Here is an 18,172-nt window from a genome sequence, read left to right on the forward strand (position 1 = left end):
ATTTGAAATTTATGATTCAAAAACACGATAGGATATTATTAATTATTAATTTTTAATAAATCGTAGCAAGATAGAAATTGTTTAAATACGATAATAAAGCTATGATAAAAATGATAAAGAAATATAGAAAATCTACATTAGACAAGTAATCTAAAATTTAAGATTAAAAACAAGGTGTGTGTGTGTGTGTATATATATATAAAAGACTTAAAGTATATGATAAACATGATATAATGTTTATAAGAACCTATATAACTTAATCTAAAAATATTTCTATAATTATTACATGTTGAAGTATCCAAACAAGCATGCGATTATAGCTCAGCGTTAAAGTGTTAGATTATCACCCTATAGGTCTTAGGTTCGAAGCCCATATGTTCGATTCCAATATGCAGAAGAGACGATGAATTATGAAACGGAATTATGAACTCTATTACGCTAGAAAAACTCGAATGACGCATTAAGCCACTAAAAATAGGAAAGCAACAGGCATCGATATAAATTCCGAACTTATCACATACGGAGGTTAAATGTTATAAATGAGAATCTTATATCTTCTCATATGCCGGAGACAATTATATACATACTCCCAAGGAGTGGAAAACCGCCAATGTCGTCTCTATATACAAAAAAGGAACGAAAACTGATCCCCAATAATTAGAAAGGGATTAGCCTACTAAACTCATGTTACAAAATATACTCGAAAATAATAGCACGTAGAATACAAGCCATCGCGAAAGTCAAATTGGGAGAAGACCAAAGCGGTTTCAGAAAAAGACGATCAACAATAGATGCGATACTCTAAAGCTATTGTAATTATAGAAAAAAGAAGAGAGCAAAACAGACACAAATTGCATTCATAGATTACGAAAGCTTTCGACAAAGTCTGCATATCGAAACTATAGGATATCTTAGAAGGAAAAGGCTTCTCAAAACACCTACTTAAGGTAAGAACATGTACATGGAGTAAATTTAAATATTGACAAGGAGGATCCCAAATACGTTATATTCACTAACTAAGGAGTGAGACAAGGGTGTGGCCGATCCCCGATCTTATTCAATATATACATACAGACGATATGGTACAAACATGGAGAGAACGTAAGAATAAAACTATAAAGGAATGTAAAGCCACTGAGAGCCGACACAGTTATACGTGTATAGTAAAAAATAATATATATGTCAATCATCAATTATAAACATTTCAACCATAGATTACCTTCAGTGTAACAATTATTTATTAAAATCAAAATTAATGCGTTGTAACACAATATGGTATCAATGAATCATCACTAGGCTGTTGTCCAAAATTAAGAACTTCATTATCGTCTGTTGTACTTAACTGGATATCCAACAAGAATTCAATCATTTAACTAAAATCGAGTTAGTGTATGAAATTTATGAATTTTTTATCGTAGTCAAAATATTAAAATTGATTCTATCAAATGGGTAAAACTTACATTGTACTTAACATAATGATGATCCGTTATAAATCGATGTAATTATAATGTCTTAAGAGCGTGTGATGGGACGTTTCACATTACGCAATATTTATAAGTATAAAAGTTAAACGGAATAAATACCAACGCAAACTCGATGATATAAATTTATAACTTATAAAACATGGAAATGAATATCAACATAAGATCGATTATACAAATATATAATTTAAAAAACAAAAACATATCCATTTCCTTTAAATTAAATCATTATATAGCGAATCCAACAATTCTATTATATATTATTTTGCATATTAAATCCATTTTTTTTTGTTTTTTTATATGAATCTGAAATTAGTCTTTTATGTAACCCCTGTTTTTTGTCTAAAATTTGGATGTCATTCCAATCAAAATCATGATTATACTCAATTCTATGTTCTGTTATTATAGAGTGTTGTGTGATGTTTTTTTGCTGTGTGCTATTTATATGATTCTTTAATATATATGTATGTCTTCAATAACCGTTTCGTTTGGTCCATATAGGAAACATCACAATTTTGACAATTAATTTTGTATACCAACAAATAATCGCTCTATTATTTTGGAAAAATCTCTTGAATTTCTCTGCTATTAAAGGCACGTAGGGTATGTAATTAAATTGTTGTCAATTTTCTTTCATTGTCTGAATCCTATTCTCTCTCAAATACTTAGGATACAACCTGATCTATCAAAAAAAGCTGGCATAGATCAAAAATTGACTTCATTCCAAAGAATATGCGACACCATCCGAAAAATATTAACAAGACCGGAAAAGATACAATTAAGGCTCTACAAAAAAATGGCAATTCCCACGCTGCTATATGGAAGCAAAGCTTGGATAATAGGAAGGAATATAAATAGAATACAAGCCCCAGAAAAGTTCTTAAGAGCAGTTAAAGATTGTACGAAACTAGATAAAATCAAATATGAAGATATAAGGAAGGAGCTGGCAATTTTCACAATCAAAGATAAAATTTGAGTCATGTTTCATTCGAGCTGCGATCAACATGCATTTTCTAACTTGATACTCTTTAGTGATTATAAATTTTAATTGGTTTTGATCCAAAGTCGAGATGAATTCCTTCTGTGTCTTGTGATTACAACATCAAATCTGTTAATCTGATGGTGATTTTTTCTTGGACATAAAGGGATTGATATTTTGAAATTGTAATGCTGAAAATGATTCCAAAGTGAACTGAAATGTATTCTTTTCTATTTTTTTGAATAAAGATTTAAAATTGACTACCACGCTGAGTCTAAACCATGTCTAATGACGACGACGACGACGACGACGATGATGACAACGACGACGACGACGACGATGAATTTAAATACAATTTTTTTAGTATTTTGTATCTAAATACAATTTTTTTAGTATTTTGTATTTAAATACATTTTCTTGAATTAATATTTTGTACTTTATATTTAAATACAATTTTGTGAGTATTTTGACACACTTCTTGCAATGTAGATCTGGTAATTATTGAAAGTGTTTAGAAATATAGCATTGAAATATATAATATGTATGTGAATTATAGACTTTCAATACTACAGAGAAGAAAAATAATGTTAAATTGACAGCATCTAATTGAAAATAATTTTGTTAATTTACAATATTAACAAATTCGCTATCATTCGCTTGTTTAAAAAAAAATGTTATTTATTTCATTAATACTGTTATTGAATGAACAAGACTTTTGAATAGATTGTTGGTGATAAATATTGTTAATACATTTTTCCGTGTATCAATATATTTTTAAATGCAATAGCTAATATGAAAGGAAGAACTCCTATATCACATTTGATAGCTGAAATCACTTAACACTAGCAGCGAAGCAAATGTAATGTAAGATTCTTATTCCTACTGTAAATATTATTAATTTCTGTTTCAAAAAGAAATTAGCTTAATATCTTTAGCTGAACATTTTACTCTAGCAGCGAATATTTTTTGCTACAGCGCCTAAATTTTAGTAGATAATAAGAAGAGTTTTAGTAGCAACATTAGCTGTCTCTATTATAAAGTAACATTTTAGTTGCCACAGCTATATTTTAGCTGTGTTGGCTAATCTTTTCTCTGTGTATGGATTTGACCTTAGGTGATGTAATCAAGATCAAAGATTTCTATGAATTTTTTAAATAGAACTCCTCAAAATTCTTCATTGCATATTCTCGTAGCTTATTTTGAGAGATTATCAAATACTATAATAAAATATTTTTTCATTATGTACTTTTTGAGTCATATAAGGCTCGAAAGTTATAATAACGCCAGCATTAGCATTATTCAAGGTGTTCAACGGCTAAAACCTCTTAAATGTTGTTCAAGATCATGGATAATATTTATCAAGATCAAACTCATTAAAGGTTCTATATCTTATTTTCATTTTTATATAGAAATAGTGAATTTTTAGTGCAAGAATGAAAATAAAAGGAACAACTTCCAATAATCTTGATCTTAATAAATCTTGATCATGTTTTAAAAAACTCTCGAGGTAAGCTACGAAATATGCAAAATGAAATATGAAAATGATATATGGGAGATTCTATTTAAAAAACTCTAAGTATGACTTGCTGTGACCTTGATGTCATCCAAGGTCAAACCCATGGTATTATCTTGTGTCCCCCTCGAAGTCATAACTTTTGTCTAAAATTTTTTTTAATCTTACGTCTCCTTTTCGAGATAATCTAGTGTATTAATTAAAATAAAACATCCTGTATATAGAATAATATTATACAGTATTATTATACAGGTATTATTAAATTTTAATGTACTTTAAAATCAAACTTTTAAACAACAAAATATCTAATCTTCTGCATTAAAAATAACTATCCTAGTGGAAAAATTTTTTTGAAATTATTCCATGTTTTGGAATACTTTTCGGCAAAATTTCAGTATTTCAGAAAAATGTCAGCGATTTTTAAATTTAATAAATTTTTAGCAATTTCGCTAAAATGTTCCAAAACGTGGAATAATTTTAGCGAAATTTTTTCACCACGGAAACAAAATTTTTTAATTTATTAGGTGTTGGAATTAATTCGTAGCGCTTTTGAATGAAAGAATGTTATTTATTTCACATGAGCATTAAAAAATACATTAATGAAAGTACTTCCCATCACTTGTAAAACGCTACGAATTAATTCCAACACCTAATACATAAATATATATTCAAAAGGAGTCATGGAAAAATTGAAGATTGGACCAAATGAACTTCTGGCAACAAATAAAAAATTGATATATGCTAGATTAACTGGATATGGTCAAAATGGCTCTTTTGCAAATATGGCTGGTCATGATATAAATTATTTAGGTTTATCTGGTAATATGTTAAAATATTATAATATAACATTATATAACATAATTCATTAGATTATGTATTCATTAATTATGTTCAAAAACAAATGCATTTTATACATTTTATTTTTTAGTTTGCCTTATCGTAACATATTATTCATCAATAAGACCTAGTTATTTTACGAGACTATATATAAATTATTAATACTATAAGTTGTTAATACATATAATAGGATTACTGTCTTTATTTGGTCGATATAATGAAAAACCTATACCACCCATTAATCTGGCTGCTGATTTTGGTGGCGGCGGTTTGATGTGCGCTTTTGGAATAATCTTGGCATTGTATGAGCGAACTAAGAGCAATGTCGGACAGGTGATAGATGCATCAATGGTAGAGGGATCAGCATATTTAGGGTCCTGGTTATTCAGATCTCAAAAAATGGGTATATGGGAAAATCCACGTGGCAAAAATCTGTAAGTACTTCTTTGGAATATATAAGTACTTATGATTTTTGTTTTGTTTTGTAAAGAATTTTTTTAAATTGTTTTTTTCAGTCTTGACACAGGATCACACTTTTACGATACATACGAGACGAAGGATAAGCTTTTCATGTGCGTTGGAGCAATCGAACCACAGTTTTATGAAATCTTTCTAGAAAAACTTGGTCTCTCAAGCGACGAGATACCACAGTACAAAAATTTTGAAGAAAATCGTCGTAAAATCACGGAAATTTTCAAGACAAAGACTCAAGCGGAGTGGTGCGCTATATTTGACGGCACTGATGCATGCGTGACACCAGTGCTAAATTTGAAAGACGTCATGTTACATATTCACAATAAGCAGAGGCAGACATTTACGATTGTAGGAAACAATTTATTTCCAAATCCTGCGCCTCGTTTATCTCGAACGCCCGGAATTTCTCTTGGAGTTCAAAGAAATCCACAAGTCGGTGAAAACACTATACAAGTTTTAACTGAATTAAAATTTCAACCTAATGAAATTGATTATCTATTGTCAAATGGGATTGCTTATCAATCGAAGCATATTTCTAAACTTTAAACCTATCAGATTTATTGATGTACATACAAAATGTTGTATCTATCGTGACAATTAATCGTTTTCAGAAATGAGCATGCTTCACAACATTCTAGCATATACGCGAAATAAAATAGATACATTATTCTGAAAATCAACTCGATTCTCACCAAGGATCGACTTTCGTTTTTTCCATTTTTATTGATTTTCTTCACACTTCGCATGTTAACTAACGAATCACTCTGCATCGATATATGGGAACACGGAAGCAAAGAGCACAACAATATATTAAAATATATGTATGTACTTTTTTGTAAAAAGTAATAAAATTATTTCCAGCATTTTATATACAAGTTATTCTTCTTTTTTTGCATACATACAATATACAGGGTGGGCCATCTATTGGTACGTTTTTGAATTTCGTCGTATGGCAACACCGAACGAGCTACAGACCCGAAATTTTGACAGTTTATTAGTCATACCGTCCGCGGCACGAAACAACATGTTTTCTCTTGAAGAGCGTTTTGAAATTTTAAAAACTTATTTTCAAAGTCAGTGCTGTGTCGCCGAAACTGTACGAATTTTGAAAAGAAATATGGGTCGTGATAGAGCACCCACCGAAGGAGCTATACGCAAATTGGTGAGGAAAGTTCGTGAGAAAGGGATGTTAGTGGATGACAGAAGTGGTCCCAGAGCTCGGACAGTGCGCACACCCGAGAATATTGAGGCTGTGGCCCAAAGTGTGAGACAATTCCAGCTTTGAAAAACAATATTACGACTGTTTTGAGTGAAATTGGCGCCGAGGTAGTCCAAAATGTCATTAATAATTGGGGTGACCGAATGGCATACTGTAAGGCCAGTAGAGGGAGCCACATGAACGAAATCGTTTTTCATTCTTGACGCGGATATTTTTAGCTTCACAACAACAAAAAAATTAATAAAAAATATCAATGTATGCTCATTTGATCGCATTTTTAAAAACGTACCAATAGATGGCCCACCCTGTATTTAATGAGGCAGAAGAAAGGAAATATTAAAAAGAATTACATAAAAATTTTTATCAAATTACTCTATTAAAATTTTACAAATTTGATCAAAATTATATCAGAATATTTTCTTATCCTTATCTATATTTTCGTTCTTTACACTATTAGTAGTTTGATATAAAAAATAAAAAAAGAGACTAATTGAACTTTAAAGAAATGAGATGAAATAGGATTTGTTGTAAAAACTGCATATAAAGAAATACAAGAACAGATTACTTTATTATATTTAAAAATATATCACACATCTTATTCTGCTACATTGCTGCTTCTCAAGATAAATATTAGTTATAAAAGTTTCATTTTTAAAACCTAATTTTGATATTATCTTTAACATCAATAATTTATACAAAGCTGTCCAGAATTACTTTCATAGACTTATAAGATAGACCCAACATGCCCCTATGATAGAAGTGAAATCAACTGAATGAAAGATGCAAAACATTGGTGAATCTCCATCCTTCTCTTATGCGTGAATATTCACAGTAATGGAGAAAAATAGGGGTAATATTCTTGAGATTTTCATATAAAGGGTGCTTTCTACATAAAGATTATGCGTTTCGCAGGTTTCTTCCGTGTCTAGATCCATTCTTGCCAACGTTTCGTGAACCTTGCAGTCCATTTCATCAGGACGAGGAGCAGCCTGATACGAGTATCATGCTGCGAATTCATGCGAATGGAGATAATCTTCTTAGGACACACGTTTACGGAGATTAGAGCAACGAGCAGATGAAGTCGACGATCCATGAATTCAGCCAATCGACGAGCAAAAAAGCAATTCAGTCTTTTCTCAGATTGATGAACTGGGATCGGCGTTTTATCAAGAATCTGGCACAGCTAAAGCACTAGAGCGCCTGCTCAAGAAGGAAATGAAATTCAGATGGACTGCGATGGGCTTTCGGGCAAATCAAATAAGCGTTTGATCAGGCGGAGGATCTGTACCTGACTCAAGCGGAATACAAATTTGGTCTATACGTAGATGCGTCGAAGAATGGATTGGATGCAAAGTTATATCAGTACAAGGAGGAAGATGAATGCCAATATATTATAGCATACGCTAGTCAAAGTTTAAAAGGTACTGAACTAAATTATTCGATCACAAAACTCGAATGTTTAGCGATCGTATGGACGTTGAAAAGATGGCACACGATGTTACTAGGTCGACACGTAAAGGTGCATACAGATCACAGAGCGCTACAATTTCTGGAGACCTGCGTGAGCAACAATTCCCGAATGGTTCGCTTTTCTACAAGAATTCGACCTACAGATCAAACGTATCAAAGGGAGCAGCAACGAGCAGTCAACACATTGTTCAGATCAATGGCGGAAGAATACGAGCAAGACGATCAGACAAGACGGATAGCGCTGATTCAAGATACAACAGATCAATACAGATACGGGATCAATACCGACGAATGGATACAAATTATATGGAGAGCTCAAGAAGTCGACCAAGAGTTGAAAGAAACAGCGAGGGAACGACCCGACATCATTTATGAGAAAGACGGGTTGTACTATGTGAAGAATGAAGAGGATCAAGCAGACAGGGTAGCGTTGTCCAAAACCGTGACGTAGAGAATCATGCGTCAGGCACATCATCTTCTATTACATTTTAGGACTGATAAGATAACGGCATTCATGGAACAGTTATTTTATTTTAGATGCAAAATCGTGAAGATGGCGAGAAATATAGTGACCACATGTCACACTTGTTTAGCAACCAAGTACTATTCGAGCCACTGAGCATATAGTACTATGAGTTACCGGAGGTACCGGGAGTAAAAGTGTCGATGGATTTGGGCCATTATCGAGAAAAGGATTCCAATATTTGCTGGTAATAATGAATCAATTTAAATACACAAAGATGTTTCCAATAGGAAAAACCAGACGCTGGAGACGATCATAGGGGTATTGTAGAATCAATACTTCCCTGAGAGGAATACCACAGACAGTGCTGACCGATAACGGAGGACAGTTTTGCACAGATAGATGGAAGGACTTTGCGAGAGAAAGTGGATTCAATATAGTGAAGACATCGCTATATAACTCTCAATCCAATCCTGTTGAGCGAGTTATGCGTGAAATTGGAAGAGCTCCATTGATCAAGACCTATGCTAGCGACAGGCACAATACATGGATCAAATTATCTCACGACTAGAAGATGTCATGAATGCGACGGTGCATTCGAGCACGAGATTTACGCCAGACTCCATAGCGAGGAAGTGATGGAAATGAATATCAACAAAGCACTAACTACGTCGAGGGCTGAGACAGGATCGACAAGAGAGGATAAGGAGCACGAGAAAATTTGAAAAAAATCTGCTGAAAAGAGAAAGAGATAGTTCAAGACAAAACGTCGATAGCTCCACAGTATAATGTGGGAGATCGAGTATGGTGTAAGGATGTCCCATACGAATCGCAAAACCACCAGGAAAATCCATTTAGTTTATAATGGACCGTACCAAATGTAATGCGTCGAAACATGTATGAAGTGGCAGACCTAGAAGGGCATTCAACTCTAGGCAACTAAGGCCGCACAGGGAGGTCAAATTTCGTGATCCAAAAAAGCAAATCATGATAGAAGATGAACCACAAATTCTAATGATCTAGGGGAGACAAAATAAGGAGAACGAGGGCAAGAGAGCCAACGTTGACTCTGTTGAATGGAACGACGGAAGCGGATTGAAGCGAAACGATAAATTGAAGTAAAAGACAGTAGTGAAGAAGACAGCGAAGATATTGAAGATAAGAAGAATAGAGAACGACGAGACCGATCAAATACTTACCGGTTCTTAGGAGGACGGTATCGATGCAAGGCGATAACGGAAGTGATGAAAACGTATCCTTAACGATAGCAAATGCATTGAGCGGAAGCGAAATTCCAAGATTAGAAGAAAATCAGGAGATCAGGCGTTTACGAGAATACATTCGTTTACACGAAGAGAGAAGTTTGGGGCATGAGACGGAACAAGATGCCGACAAACAAGTTTTAAGCACAGACGGATCAAGGGATAGGAGTGAAATCGAATATCACAACTGAAAGGCCGAGATGTACTGAGAGAATCCGAGATGTACTGAGCAAAAGATTGCAAAGCATGAGAAAAGAAGGAAACTAGTGACAAAGGCTATTGAGAAATCGCAAGTTGACGAGATAGCGGAAAACCACGAATCTGATTTATGTGATCGATAGGAAAAGCTGAAGGAAGAACAATATGGATTTAGAAAAGGAAGAGGAATGATGGATGCAGTCTACATAGTAAATTACGTGGTTAACAGGAAATTGAGCAAAAAAGGAGGAAAGATAGTATTTGCATTTTTCGCGAATCTGAAAGCTGCATTCGATAATGTGAACAGGAAGCTGCTAAATGAAATGATGAGAAAAATGAAGATAGAGAATAATCTCAGACACCGAGTTATGGAGACGTATAAAGAAACAAGGAATATAGTAAAAGTAGGTAATAGAAAGTCGGAGGAGTTTTGGACTGAAAAAGGCCTTAGACAAGGATATCCACTAAGCCCGACATTGTTTAATATATATATGTCAGACTTGGAGGAAGAGATGGCAAAAGGTCAGACAGGAGGAGTAGTAATAGGAAAAGAGAAATGCTGGACAATAATGTATGCGGATGATGTGATTCTACTGATAGAGAATATGAGAGATGCTGATATGAGAGAGATGCTGAAGAGATTTGAGAGATTTATACAAAAAAAAGGACTGAAACTGAGCCCGGAGAAGTCAAAATAATGATATTTGAAAAAGGAAGAGGTAGGACAAAAAAGAAAGAGTGGAAATGGAGAGAAGAGGAAATAGAAGAAGTTAAAGAAGTATCTAGGATACACACTACAGAAAAACGGAGGGATTGAGAAACATAAATTTCATATAAAAGAAAGGATAAAGAAGACAACAGTGGCAATGAAGAGGACATGGAGCATTGGAGAAAAAATATTCAAAGTCAATTTCGAAATGAGAATGAAGATATTCAATTTTTTGGTGGAGAGTATAACCCTGTATGGAGCGGAGATGTGGGGCTGGCAGGACGACAATAGAATAGACGGAAGTACGTGAAATGGATTCTAAAACTGGATTGGAGAACACCTAATTATAATATATATTGGTAGAAGAAACAAAGATAAATGAAATCAAAATGAAAGCAATCAGAAGAGCAGTAAAGTATGAGGAAAGAATAAGGAACTCGAGAAAAAAGTTAATAAAATATATAAAAGAGTTGGAAAAGGATTATAGAGGAAAAGAAGGTGAAAAGAAGACTGGGAAAAGAAGAGACGAGAAGTGCTGGAAAGAGCAAAAATGAATAAGAAACAAATAAGAAGAATAAGAGAGGCAGGAAATCAAGGTATAGCAGAAGATCTCACGAAGAGACTAAAAAGAAGAGGGAAAGAAGAAAGACAAGTAAAGATAAATGAGTCAAGATAGCAATTATAAAAATATATGATCAGAAAAGTTACCAAAATACTTGGAAGGCAAAAAGAGGATGAAAGATAGAAGTTTAATAGCAAGATTCAGATGTGGGAACGAGACAAAAGAAAGTCAATACTGGAGAGAGGACGAAGAAAAGAGATTTAGAATTTACTATGCAGAAGAGAGTACGAGCCATATACTCAAGGGGTGCAAGGAGACAAAGAGTGAGATGCTGATGGAAGAATTCATAGGGGTAGAAGGTAAAGGGACAGAGATAATGAAGAGGATAGATAAGGCAAGAAAAGAAGAGAGGGAAAAGAAACAAGAGTGACTCATCCCAGACTGCTACACCAAGTAGATTAGAAAGCAAAGTTTTATATAAGTATAATTTTAAGGACAGTTCCAGCAATATGTAGAATTAAGCAATATGTAGAAGCAATTATAAAGTACCAAGTCACAAGTAGTTATATGGAGGTATGCGATATGTAGGAAAGTTCGAAATGTGCGATATACATTGTTTTGTTTTGAATGAATAGCTTTTATATGTATTTCAAGTATTTCAAGTATTTATATGTATATATATATATATATATATATATATGTATATATATATATATTGGGTCATCTAAAAAGTATCCGCGGTTTTTTGTCACTAGATGTGTGTTGATGGTCATATATCTAGTGACAAAGTACCGCGGATTAGATGACCCAATATATATAGAGCGAGAATAGAGCTGTGTATGAGGAAGATATGAAGAATGTATACAGAAGAGAGATAGGGATCAGATGTTATTAAAATAAAAACAAATGTAAAAGAAATGTATGCTGGAAGCCATCCTAAGCCACAAGGCAAGGATTAAAATTAATAAATAAAAATAATAATAAATAAACTATAGAAATCAAAGCCTTAAACGGTCTAACTGGATCTTAAATGCTTGTATAATTCTTGTGTGAATTTATATACTACGTATATAGTTCTTAGAAACGCGCGCCGAAATGATTTTTTGATCTTGAAACGCTAACTCTACTAAACTATCGCAGTAATATCACGAATTAAATTGACCAGCAATTTAACAAATTTTTGATGCTTATTCGCATTTTCGAAACGATCTTAATAATGTTGAATGACATATTAAAATCTGTAAATAATTAATTCTTATTGCAAAAAATATTACCTCGGCCGGGAGTCGAACGCGAATCTCTTGCATTCCGTGCAAGCGTCCTAAGCTTTTAGACTACCGAGGCTTTAGTAATATTCTTCACAATAATTGGCATATGAAGGAATAACGTCTCTTTAGGCGACGTAAATAAACAAAGATATTTCCATATTATTAGGTGTATGACTTTGCTCATTCGGTTTTCGTATAAATGGCTTTAGCAGTAAGTGATGATCGAAATAAATAGATCATAGACGTCACACAATAAACTTCTGTCAACATAATCCAAAAAGAAATATTAGTCGATTTGTGTCTGCATCATAAAGTTATTCTCGATTGAAAATGTCAGTTTACGAGCCAAATTCTTGTCATTTGCGGGAGGTTTTAATTTTCTGCTTCAATATGAAGAAATCTGCGGCTCATCGAATGCTTTCAAATATTTATGGTGAAGCCGCTATTAGTGAAAGAACGTGTCATAAGTGGTTTCAACACTTCAAGAACGGTGATTTTCACGTCGAACACCAGCATAGCGGTGGAAGAGAGGTTTTCGAAGATGCAGAATTGAAGGCATTACTTGATCAAGACTCTTGTCAAAATCAAAAAGAATTGGCACGATCATTAGGAGTGACTCAATCAGCCATTTCAAAACGTCTCAAAGCCATGGGAATGATTCAGAAGCAAGGAAATTGGGTGCCGTAGTGAAATGCCGAGTTGAAGCCGAGAGATGTTGAACGACGTTTGTTTGCTTGTGAACAGCTGCTTGAAAGGCAAAGACGGAAGGGCTTTCTGCATCGCATTGTGACTGGGGACGAAAAATGGGTTCATTACGATAATCCCAAGCGCAGAAAATCATGGTGAGTTCCCGGCCATGCTTCCACGTCGACGGCCAAACCGAATATTCACGGCTCCAAGATCATGCTCTGTATTTGGTGGGACCAGCTCGGCGTAGTATATTATGAGCTGTTAAAACCGACTGAAACAATCACAGGCGATCAGTATCGAACGCAATTGATACGTTTGAGCCGAGCATTGAAAGACAAACGGCCGCAATACAACGAGAGACACGATAAAGTGATTTTGCAGCATGACAATGCTCGACCCCATGTTGCGAAAGTGGTCAAGACATACTTGGAAACGTTGAAATGGGAAGTCCTACCCCACCCGCCGTATTCTGCAGACGTTGCTCCCTCTGACTATCACTTGTTTCGATCAATGGTACACGACCTGGCTGATCAGCAGGCTTCCGGTCTTATGAAGAAGTCAAAAATTGGATCGATTCGTGGATCGCCTCAAAAGATGACCAGTTTTTTCGACGCGGGATTCGTATGCTGCCCGAAAGATGGGAAAAAGTAGTGGCCGATAGTAGTAGCGATGGACAATACTTCGAATCATAAATGTATAACCAGTTTTTTACAATAAAGCCTCGAATTTTCGGAAAAAAGCCGCATGAGCAAAGTCATACGCCTTATATTTTTACAGAAAAATATTACCAACATATATAATAAGCAACATATATTTACAACCACTCTAGATTGAGACTATTTGTATTCCTATTTCGAAAGGAATACAACCTCGCAAAGAAAAGTAATTAGTAACTTGAACTTTTCTTTAAAAATAATTTCATTGAAGATCTTCTTATTCTGATTCAAGTAATAATTGTTTTAGGCCCGGTTGCACCAACGTTACTTTAAGCGAGACTTAAAACTCTATCTGCCTTATTTTAAAGCCGAAAAAAAGATACAGATAGACAGAGTTTAAGCTTCGTTTAAAATCAAAGTAACGTTGATTATTACATAAAAATAAAAGATAATATGTATAAATATCAGTCAAATTATTTAAAAAAATCAAGTAGTTACAACATTAACTCTACTTAAAAAATTGTTATATATTATATAAGTAATGTCACAAAATCCTTAATACAGGGTCCGGCAAAATGATCTCCCACATTTTAATCTTTAATAAAAACACCATTGTAAATGCTATTTAGATTTTATTTTTATTAACTGAAAATTTATGCTATGCCATTTGTTTTTATTGAGTTTTGAAAATTACAGAGTCCAAGTGGTGAACATTTTTTTCGATACACATTCGAAGCTGATTTCTAAAAGTTTCCATCACTCGAGCAATAATTTGAGGCGATATTCCTGTAATTTCTTGGCGTATTGCTGCTTTCAATTCGTCAATGGTTCGGGAGTGGTGTTGAAAAACCTTCGCTTTCAGGTAGCCCCAAAGGAAAAAGTCGCATGGGGCAAGATCGGGTGACCAAAACTTAGAAAACTTGAACATTCGGATGTGTGGTTTCAACAGGATGGAGCTACGGCTCATATGGCAAGAAGGACAATGGACGTTTTAAGGGAAATGTTTCCAGGACGCGTAATCTCGTTACGTGAAGACGTTGGGTGGCCTGCGCGTTCACTCGATCTTGCCCCATGCGACTTTTTCCTTTGGGGCTACCTGAAAGCGAAGGTTTTTCAACACCACCCCCGAACCATTGACGAATTGAAAGCAGCAATACACCAAGAAATTACAGGAATATCGCCTCAAATTATTGCTCGAGTGATGGAAACTTTTAGAAATCAGCTTCGAATGTGTATCGAAAAAAATGGTCGCCACTTGGACTCTGTAATTTTCAAAACTCAATAAAAACAAATGGCATAGCATAAATTTTCAGTTAATAAAAATAAAATCTAAATAGCATTTACAATGGCGTTTTTATTAAAGATTAAAATGTGGGAGATCATTTTGCCGGACCCTGTACTACATGGATATAGATGACTGTTGTTTTTAAACATTGATTTTTATATTATAATTACAAAACGATGGGGAAAATGTTACATACAAACTTACCTTTTTAAAAAAAAGATCAAAAAGGTGCTAAGAGCGTGTGCTCATCCAATAAAATTATTTTACGATAAAATAACCTAAATATGATAAAACCTAGATACGTATTGAAAAAAAATAGTGTATCAGGTTAAAAATTAGTACAATCCAAATAGTACTATCATTACTAAGTGATATTTTTTGTATTGAAAGTCTTTCTATTTCAATCTCTCATCTTAAAAAGATAATAGTAACTTTCAAAAAGTAAAATACAAGTGGTACTATCCTTATTATTTTTAGTTAATTCTAATAATGACATGTATCATTTGTATTTTTATCAAAATAATTAATTAAATTCTATCAAATTAAAAGTGAAACCCAAGACTATCTTTTTATTATCTTTTTATTTACTTAATTTTAATGATATGTGTATATCATGTATATAAAAGATTTGATATCAGCAATAGCGCAAAGTTGAATAAAATTATAAAATTTTTATGAAGTTAAATGCTATGTATATGTATGTGCAAGGAAATAATTCAGACAGATATGCGGTTTAGATTTAGTATAGAATAAGTATTAAGTATTTATACGGCGTGCGTTATACATTGTAAAAGCATATATAATTAAGAATAGGATAATTTTAGATTTGTAAGACATGTGTTATAAGAGCGATGCGTAGATTAAAATTATAAAAACGGTGCGTAGATTTAAAATTAGATTAAAAATTGATTATACTTATAATTGTGATTGTAATTTTAATGTCAATTAAAATAATGACACGTATCATTTGTATCTTTATCGAATTAATTAATTAAATTCTACCAAATTAAAAAGTAAAACCCATGACTATTTTATTATTTTATTATTTACTTAACTAATGATATGTATCATGTGTATAAAAGATTCGATATCAACTGGCAACAAGTTAATATATAATAATATAATTTTTAACAAGTAAAATTGTAACTCCATTTGTACAGATGTCTTCTTTATTTACAGTCTTGAGAACTCGTTGAATGTTTCGATTCTCTTTCGAGTCTTCTTCAGCAATATTCTTAGTCTATATTGGATTTCGAACGGACGAAATAGAGTCATTCATAGGTTGCCAAAATTTTTTAGATTCATTAAAAGTAAAATTAAAAAGTAAAACCGAAGTGGTACTTTATTATATGATATACTATGTATCTTTTAATATTTTTATTGAAAATCTTTTATTTCAACTTCTCAAAAAATAGTAGTAGTAACTTTAATTCTTCTTCAAAAATATTTTCATTCAGTCTTCCTATTTCAACACAAGAAATGATAGCTTTAATTTTCTTCAAACAACATTATAAAAATTATCATTCACAAAATTTACTTGCACAAGTATACTTCACAAGTTACTTGAACGTGTATAGTCTAACAAAATTGTTGCACAAAAAAATGAAATCTTGTGGTATGTACTTTATACCCATTCGATTCTTGTTATCTATCATAAATGATAATAGGTTCAATTTTCGCTAAAAATATTATATCAAAAAGTTATATTATCTTACTTAACTAAAGTAATATAAAGTATTATAAAGTATTTTAAAGAGATAACAGAACAAAAAAATTTAGCGAACGCGAAATTGGATTGTTAACTGTCTACCATGGTGAAATTGTGCTGTTTCCGGCTACCCGACAATAGTGCCCTCTTTCGGTCTTATGTCTTAACTCTTACTGCAAGAACTCTATTAAAAATCATTTCATCCTTGTTGTTTGTTAAATGTTAAACGAAAACAAACGATGAGCGTTGTCAGCATGAATCGGACCACGGCCATAAAGTTTAATTTATTTCTAATTTTTTTTCAATCCTAGAATTGAAAACAGATAACGAATAAGTCAAACTTCGATTAAAAGTGATTAAAAGTGATTAAAAGTAAATCGTGAACCATTATAGAATTGAGCTTAAACAATTTTCTGTTATTTACAAAGTCAATCCTGTTGAAAATGATGATTATCTCTAAGCATTCTTCGTGTAATTCTCATATGTGGTTCAAAAGGCTCTTCATCCTCTTCACCAGTAACAAAATTGCTATCATGTATATTGCCATTTGGTTTTATTTTTGTCTTTGAACTGTGCAAAATTATATATTTACCCTTAAAACTGTCAATTCAGTCGATTCAGTTGACTGTGGTTCCTCTCTCGTTCTATTTCTCAGTCTTTCTTTCTCGGATCTCACTATTTGACAAGAAATTTCTTGCTGAACGAACTTCCATGAGATTGCTTGCAATTGCATCATGAGGGCTTATTATGGTTCTTTAGATGAAGTGAAAAATACAAAAATGAGCAAACTCATTAGTGTTAATCAATAAAGTTAGAAATATTCTAATAAATTCGATGGCTTTCGTAATTTTCACCTCGTTTCAAGAATCATAATAAACCTTCTAATTAAAGTTAGGGAATCACACAATGTGAGATAGCTCACATTTTCACCATGATAAAAGTTAGAGAATCGAGCCCCTTACTTCTTTCACCGTGTCGAACTTTGAATATGTTATTTCAACAGCATGTCATTAGACAATTGTTGTGGCTGCAAAAGATAAAATTTTTCAATTTTGTGAAAAATACATAGTATCCATAAGATTTGCACATTATTTAATACAAAAAAATATTATAATAAAAATAGTTTACAATTAAGGGTTATTTATAATACAAAAACTATCGTTTCGGTTATTCTCAAGTCGACTGCTCATTGGTTGTTGATCAACATTTGAAACGGCGTTTGAACGCTGACACCGTGCTAAAGCGCCGGTGCTATATGAGAATCAAGCCTTAAACACGCTCAACCACTCCGCCATTTTGAACTCGCCCATTTTATTCTTTAACGTTGAATACTTCTTCTTCTTCTTCTTTTTATTGACTCCGCAACCAGACAGGTTGGAACTGAATCAATGAGTATCC

General features: G+C 33.1%; 1 protein-coding gene and 1 pseudogene across 1 annotated transcript in view; both read left to right on the top strand.

Moving 5' to 3' along the window:
- The window catches only part of Amacr (Alpha-methylacyl-CoA racemase), a 37,963-nt gene extending 31,804 nt beyond the window's left edge, over positions 1 to 6,159 (top strand). Inside the window, exons 3-5 of the mRNA XM_087404659.1 lie at positions 4,649 to 4,792; positions 5,001 to 5,244; positions 5,326 to 6,159. Coding sequence (XP_087260785.1) covers positions 4,649 to 4,792; positions 5,001 to 5,244; positions 5,326 to 5,830 — 893 coding nt within the window. The 3' untranslated portion in view covers positions 5,831 to 6,159. The remainder of the gene's footprint in view (positions 1 to 4,648; positions 4,793 to 5,000; positions 5,245 to 5,325) is intronic.
- A 1,835-nt stretch (positions 6,160 to 7,994) lies between these two features.
- LOC147910051 (uncharacterized) lies at positions 7,995 to 12,785 on the top strand (annotated as a pseudogene).
- The last annotated feature ends 5,387 nt before the right edge of the window (positions 12,786 to 18,172 follow it).

The sequence above is a fragment of the Acromyrmex echinatior genome, chromosome 3 (genome assembly GCF_024713525.1).
Source record: "Acromyrmex echinatior isolate Ae372 chromosome 3, ASM2471352v2, whole genome shotgun sequence".
Lineage (NCBI taxonomy): Eukaryota > Metazoa > Arthropoda > Insecta > Hymenoptera > Formicidae > Acromyrmex > Acromyrmex echinatior.